The sequence below is a fragment of the Engraulis encrasicolus genome, chromosome 10 (assembly GCF_034702125.1).
Source record: "Engraulis encrasicolus isolate BLACKSEA-1 chromosome 10, IST_EnEncr_1.0, whole genome shotgun sequence".
Taxonomy (NCBI): domain Eukaryota; kingdom Metazoa; phylum Chordata; class Actinopteri; order Clupeiformes; family Engraulidae; genus Engraulis; species Engraulis encrasicolus.
Window position 1 is genome coordinate 26212925 of NC_085866.1, and position 8072 is coordinate 26220996.

Genomic DNA, 8072 nt, shown 5'->3' on the forward strand with positions numbered 1-8072 from the left:
TTTGGCTGACGTCTGACTGGCCAAGAGGGGCCGAATGACATACAACCACAGAAACAACAGCTTGGCCACGGCTACATCTGTTTCTTACGATGCTTGGACTCTACTTGTAAAATTTTAACAGAACAGGTCTATTTCAACCATTTTTTTCTTATTGAGAAGTCAAGTAGTAGCCTACAAAAGTCGTTCGCCCTGAACACCAAGTGTTTCTCGAGATGAGTCTTATGAAAACGTACTCAGACGGTAAGAAATGAATCAAAGCCCTTTGTGTTAAGAGGCACGCGCATGCTCGCGGTATGTGTGGAAGTGTGATGCATGTGTCATGCTGGATCAGTCATTGCGCCGTTGGACGCAACAATGTAACTTCATTGAGTTAAAAACGGGTTACATTGAAGCCTGGCTCTACAGTAGCAGTTTCATGCAACTGTTTGAAGAATGGTAGCCTACAATTTTCAAGCATTGTACTTTCTGTCTTCCTTTCTTTCTTGCTTGCTGTGACAAAGTATTTTGGTTCAACTGACTCTTTTAACTTGGTCAAAATGGAGGGATTAGTCATTGTTTATTAATGCTGTCTACAAGTGAGTGACAGTTGTCGGCCTGTAAATTGATTCATAGTTCACACACAACATGCCTCCTAAATAACTGCCAGAAAGACATGTGTTGACACATGTCAAAAGTAGCCCAAGTTGGAGAAAAGTCATGATGTACGTAGGCCTACCACCACATAGTTCAATCTTACACCACTGTAAGCACTAATTAGCAACCCCTTAGATAAAGTTACTGAAAAGGAAAGATCCTGCCACACATTTTATCTGCTCAAAATGATCTGATCAGGCAGGTAGGCTACTGGAGTAGCTTGGGATGCTTATGGTCCATGTTCATACAGGTTGGTGTGTGCAAAAAATGGATGATATGGTCAAAAAAGTGATAATTCTCCATTGCCTAATAATTGTGCAAAGTGCACGCTCTGTATCTAATTATTGGATGATCTTTAGCCAGGGGTGTACTTACAGTATTACTATTAATATTATTATTACAGTATTATTATTATTAATGTTTACATCTTATACTACGGTAAGCACTCAGTGTAAAAACCTTGCCAAGGCCATGGGATCACTGACGCCATAAAACTACAAGCTGTGGAATCCTGGCTATGTTTATAATATTACTCACAAACATCTGACTATGTTAGACCCTTTTTTTTAAGTCTTTCTGCCTAGAAACAGGAATGTCAAAATTTGCCCTATGGTGAGGAATCTTTTTTTTTAAATCCTGGATCCAAATTGTGATCCGGATCACCACCAAAGTTGAATCATTTGTTCCTTTTTTTAATTTCCAACAACTCCACAAAATGTAATCAAAATCCGTTCATAAGTTATCCTGCTGACAGACAGACAGACAGACAGACAGACAAATACACCAATGCGTCCAAAAACATAACCTCCTTAGCGGAGGTATTAAAACAATATAATATGTTGTTGTTTGTGGGCTATTGTGTTCATTCTTGTGATTTTAGAGTTATCTGACTATATTTTATGACCACTGACTTCAGGCAGAAATGTGAGAAAGGATGAACTTTTTCCTCCCACTATTACGTCTATTCCACCAGATGCAACTTTTGCTATAGGCCTAAATGCTTTGAATGCATTGAAATGAAGGTGTCTAGAGTGCCAACACATGAAAATGTCAAAGGAAAGGGGACAGCACAGCACTCCTATAGCCTACGGACAATAAAGTCCAAGCATCTAGGAGTGCTGTTCTGTCTCCTTTCTTTTTAATACTTTTATGAATTGAGCACCCATTTGCTTTTAATTTTTGTTGAGTTGGGCATATGTTAATACTAAGTAACTTAACACATAAAAAAGTTCCAATGCTCCAATGGGGATCTGGGTACGCTGGGGACCTGGGTGCGATTGCAGACTGAGGTTTCCAGACCCTCTCTCATCTCTCTCCTCCACTAATTTTCATTCATTCAGTCATTCTTTCCGTCATTTTCTTAAATGTCCTGTCAAAAGTAAAGGCAGCATTCCACCAGTGGAACGCTGTAATATCACTGAAAAACTTAACTACCATAGGATGACACCACTATGACAGTGAGTGCACACAGCCTTTACTAATACAGCACTACTTGGTCATTGTCATTCAACAGGGACCGTGTCTTACAAGTTTATTTATTTAAGAAAGGGATAGCATATATTGCCAGCATTTAAACAAAAATGCTGAATATACAAGATTGTAGTCAAGAGGCTATTTCCGTCTTTTATCCCTTGACAGGTTTGATGTTCCAGGTTTGATGTTCTTACTGGGTTTAACATGTCTTTGATGGTGGACTTTTCTCCTAGTAGCAGCACCAGTAGCAGCAGCATCAAGCTTGACATACGTAGACAGTATGTAAATTTGACATGGTAATTGTATACTCTGTTGTTTTCAGGGATGCTGAAGCAGTGTCCCCCTTCACATCCTGTATTCATCAATGACCGGGATCTCACAGAAATCCAGCTGCACTCAGTCGAATCTATCAATGACATCCACAAAAACCAAACGGAACAATCTCGAAGAGGTAGGCCGCAACTCTTTTACTTACACGTATAGGAATTCTTACCTTACTATGAAAGTGGAATGGTTCGCATGCACGCACGCACGCATACACACACGCACGCACGCGCGCGCACACACACACACACACACACACACACACGCATGTCGTTCCACTTGTGGAACGCTGTAATAGACATTGAAAAGTTAACTACCATAGTACCACACTACTCTACTATGGCACAACACAGGTCCTATCCTATGTAATGCACCACAACCGCTGGTCATTGCCATTCTGGTAGCAGCAAATTTATAACGGCATGTCTTTATAAAATGAGTGCTTAGGAGTATGTTATGTCCATGTGTATCTGTGAGACTAAACAAGGGCTGTAGCCATGGGATCACTAACCACCACATGTGTGTAGAACCTGCGTGTTGTGATGTGCAGTGGCCCTGTTCTGTCCAAATGTGCTGCATCGTCGAAATGAGCAGCCAGTAAGCTGTCATCATAGCCCGCCGAATCCTAACCCACTGACCTAGGAGTGGTTTGTAACACAGCTCAATGGGTAAGCCATATGGACAGGACACTCCCTCTGAAATATACGGAGGGAGATACAGGTGACAGTCCATGAAACTGAAATGTTCCCACAAATTTGCGTCCGAGATATTAATGGGTAACAAAACATGATGTAATAAAATTGGTCCGCTGGTTCACTCTGGAAAAAAATAATTACCTTCACACTGTAAAGCTCCCTTACTGTGATTTCGTGAAACTCGACACAACGTATCGACCTAATAGGTCTAATAGCTTTGTGAGTCAGTGGACAGTTTATATCAGGGGATGATTAGGGAGGCTTGTATTGGATGAGCCAGACTGGGTGCCTGGCCAGGACACTGTAAGGGGAACTCCCTACTCCCCAGTGCCAAAGGGGGGTTGGGGGGGTGTGGGGTGGATCATGACCACTCTCAGTCAGTCCGTCATGTCCTCACCTAGTGTGTTATTTGACGGACGGCTACAGTCCTACACAGCAGCACACTGTCCCCCGTGACACTTATCTGGGACATGAAGATTACTTTTCCATGAGCACCAGCCACTAACACACTCATAGCCTACATTGATACATTCTAATTAATGTGCCTTATCTGCCTACGCAACTGAATCCTCTTTTCTGATTGGCTGATGGGGTTGCAACTAATTCCCTATAACCTGTAAGGCGTCAAACGTGCGACTAAGTTAGGTTACTAATTCTAAACTGTAGGTTGCTATGGCCAAAACCCAGTCGTTAGTTCTATCGCATTTGTTTATCAAGTCAAGAGTCAGTCGTTAATTCTATCGCATTTGGTTGTCAAGCCAAGAGCCAGTCGTCAGTTCTATCGCATTTGGTTGTCAAGTCGGGCGCCGTAAAAGTTCTACTACATGCATCTGACAGAGGCGCGCCTGATTACGTGCGCACTAAATGGTCCTGCAGTTGGCATAATTCAGGTTACAAATTTACAGATAGGCCCAGCAATACATGGCAAAAATACCCTGTACCGAAATTCTAAGCACCTGCCTCGCCATCAATTGTATCGAAACGAGTCACCTCGTCATCTGCTCCACTCCCATGGTTTTTAAAATGTAGGCTATTTCCCGCTGCCTTCCCTTTGGTATTGATCTGAAAACGTCCTTTTTTAAAAATTAGGCTACTCTCCTCTTGTGGGGAAGGAACACGTGTGAAAGGGGAAAGGGGAGAGTTATTAAAAATGACCCTAGCGTTGGGAATCTCTCTCTCTCTTTCTCTATCTCTCTCTCTTTTACGCACGAAGTTGACAGGTAGCCTGTGATGATCAGCAGGGGGAAATAGACACGTAATGCGACATGTGTCGATTCAGCATAGAAATGCTTCGCAAGTTTTTGTTTTTAAACTTCCATCCCGCCGTGGTATATGGCCAAGGGAAAATTAAATAATCACAGCGTCGGCAGGCTACCAAACGAAGATTCTAGGCGCGTCAAGTTGGACGCCCGCACAGCAACATTCTATCTTGATAGAACATGGTTCCTACAACTTTACAGACGATAATAGATTAAAAAGTACCCCACCATAACGGCAGATAAGCGGGATAACGGCCTTCGAGGTCGACCGCTGCGCGCGTCGCCAAAGTTTAGAGCCGCCTCGCCATTAATTTCGTATAACCGGTCACCTCGTCGGCCGTTATCCCTTACATAGATGGACAGTTTTGCCCATTTGATTCTGTCTTCAATCCATAAAAGTGCTATCGAGCCATTTTATATTTGCATGTGTATGTGTATGTGTATCTGTGTGCTTGTGAAGCTAGTCTAACTAGAGTGTTTAGACTTGTTTCAGTGTAGAATGTAGATTACTGGAGACCAAATGAAGACATACTAAGTTCAGAGGGTGTCCTTTTGTGTCTCAGCCCTTATGCGTTTTGTCTGCTCTGCTTTATCTGCTCTTCTCTGTCTTTGTTGTTTAGCTACTTTCTAGGCAAGAGAAGGTCAATTTATTTGTAAAGCATGCTTCACACAGAGATGTGATTCAATGTGTTTCAGAAAAGTCAAAAACGAAAAAGCATTTGAAGCATACAAATGAAAGGGTAAAAAACAAGAAAGATTAGCTGCTTCTTTATTCCCAATATTGCAACTATATGCTTCATTCCATTGTTCCTTTGCTATTATTGTAATATTGTAATATTATTGTTCCTTTGCTATTATTGTAATTGATTATAATTTGAACGCTCCCTGCCTCTATCTCATAGTATCATTCAGCAGAACACCCCTGCCGTCTTTCCCTCCACCGTCCAATGGGAACATGCCGACTCCAGTGCTCAAACCTGCGGCGCGTCACTCCAAACCACCGCCCATTGACTTGCCCAAGATTCCGCTGCCACGCATTCTCATATTCGCCTGCCTCGCCCTCCTCTTCGTCACCCTCGGAGTCATCCTGTTTGTCGTAGGTAAGACAAGAAGATTGTGAGATTTATTTGTTCATTGCTGATCAGTATAAAGCATCATAAATTAATGAGCAGGAGATGGGAAGGATAACCTTAACCTAAAAAAAATGCTTTTGCTAATGCTTTCTAATGTGAGGTTCTACCAAGAATCATTGGGTAGAAAACATATTTTGTACATATTTTGAGTCAAGCTTTCACCTTTAACTTTTTTAATGTTCCATATTTCTTGGGTTTTTCAGCAAAAGTGTGAAAAAGTTCTATACTATGTGGCAAAGCTCAGCATGAGGAATAATTCCTTACTCTATATTCTAATTCTGAAGTACTTTATTCTCGTCTCGTCTCGTCTTTTCTTTTCTTTTCATTTCTTCTCTTCTCTTCTCTTCTTCTCTTCTCCAGTGAAGCAGGCCATCACGGTGAGCTACCTGTCTGAGGTGTTGCTGCAGCATCAGGGCCACCTGCAGGACGTGTCAGACCTCAAGAACAAGCTGCAGCTGCTGCAGAGGAACCTCAGCAGCACCACGCCACACTGACGCCATGGCAACGCACCATGGCAGTCTCCTCCCCAACCACACGGTGGCCTACTAACCACTAGACAAGTCACTGGACTCTTGTCTCCTTCACAATACACCCATAAGACTGTTGAGTTACTTTCCCAAGGTGCTTACTATGAAAAACGATTATTGAATATATGGGGTTGCACACGAATGAATAATTAGACTACCTCTAGCAGTGAATTGAATTGCCTTTGTGAACTTATCCAGTCTCTGAATTGTTGTCAGTTGTGGAATTTGTCAGTACATAGAGTTGCTGGGGTCAGTGTAGTGGTTGCTATGTGTTGTGCCTCTGTGTGTGGCCATTTCGAGACTATATCAACAGGTAGGCTACCAAGAGGGGATGATGTTAGTAAGACACAACTAGTGTGTTTCTCAATATGATGCTGTACATTCTCATCACTACATTGGGGGTAATGATGAGGGGAAATATTTAAGACTGTCGAGAATTACATCTACTGGTAGAGTTGTAGGCTGTGAGATTCTGACTGAAGTTTACAATTGTCTGAGTCAATTGTCTTTTGTGACTGCCTGCTATAGGACCATGCTCTTCTAAGGCGCTCGCACACTTCCCTTCCGTTAATGGCAGCTTGCTCATTTGCCAAAAGTTAGTTAAATGTAGACAACCAGTCTGTATTTGCTTGCTTTTGTTTCCTGGTTTTTGTTTGAAATGTCTCAAATGTTTGTGGTGTATGGGTAGTGTGAGGTAGGCTGATAGGTTGGTTTAGGGAATATTGTAAAATGCTACCAGCAAAGTGATAGTATTGAAAACCTGGCTGTGAAATGTATGCCAAAAATCTCTATCAGAGTTCAGCATTTGATTTTTGAATGATGACACATTAGCTCAACTTTTAGAAGAACACTGTCATACTTTTACTGTCATATTTCAGATAGCTGTGTTTTCTTTATACTTTGTAATTGTTCATGTACTTGTCCATGTATTTTTATGTTACACTGTAAATATGTAAATATGTAAATTGTATTAGTTTGTTATTACCAATTAATAGTTTTCACAATTAGCTTGGTCAAAGTTTTCACTCTCCCAAGCACTTTGGTCAATCCAGGGGTCAGTTGAAGAAATGCTTTCTAAATTAACAGATTATGACGAAATGGAAACTCAATTTTCTATCACAAGAAATTGTGATAGGTAAGCATTTGGACATCTAGCCTACATACAGTACATAGAGTGTTTGTTACTAACAAGCAAAGTTAATTAGTAATCAATCAGCAATGTCAACTTCCCTCCATCAATTATTCAATAATCTTATTTCAACACTTCATAGAGGTTTTCAGCATGGAGTCAGTCTACAGCCAGGTTTTTGATTATACCCCCTATGGTGCCAACTTTAGCATGGTGATATTTGTTGTTGTTGTTTGAAAGGAGCAGTGTGGAAGCACCTTCAGAGCTACTGTACCAAAGCATTCATGTTGTACAGTCATATACAGTGTCCCTTTGATAATAAATTCATGTCAAAAAGAAAGTTTGTCATTGCATAGATCTGTAACACTTCCAGACAATATGACCTAACTTCACTTCACGCCCATGTAAAATTAAGTACACAAGGGAATATCACCACACTGGTTGATTCGATACATGAAGCAAAGATGCATAATAACAATTGTATCTGTTATAATAACACAAAAACCTTTCTGCCGATGCAGACATGGCATGATTAGCCACTGCTTAAGTCATGACGAGTTTGAAGACACATAGGCTGGCCACCCCTGACCTTCCTCTCATATTTTTAAACGTGCTAATGTCTCATACATGCCTCTCTTTAATCCACCCCCTTGAGATCCAGGAGATAAGGCAGTCATGATATTTATCACATATTTTTTAAGTATCACACAATTTATTTAGCTGTAGGCACCTATTAAGATAGTTGAGGTATCCATTCACGTCTTTAATTTGAATTCTTTGTTTCATTTGATTTTGCCGTTTGGCTGAGCAACCACCTTTTGTTGTTTTTTTTATTCCATCATACATGTTGATTGAGTGTCAAAACACTCCACAAGTATTCATTAAACCATTTCCTATCT

At 41.1% G+C, this 8072-nt stretch overlaps 1 protein-coding gene across 1 annotated transcript; it reads left to right on the forward strand.

Annotated features, from left to right (window-relative positions):
* The first annotated feature begins 66 nt into the window (after positions 1-66).
* Positions 67-7506, forward strand: si:dkey-20d21.12 (uncharacterized protein LOC556245 homolog). The gene is made up of 4 exons (XM_063209671.1): positions 67-240; positions 2429-2557; positions 5287-5484; positions 5878-7506. The coding sequence occupies exons 1-4, from the start codon at positions 213-215 to the stop codon at positions 6009-6011; spliced, it is 489 nt and encodes a 162-aa protein (XP_063065741.1). The 5' UTR covers positions 67-212; the 3' UTR covers positions 6012-7506.
* The last annotated feature ends 566 nt before the right edge of the window (positions 7507-8072 follow it).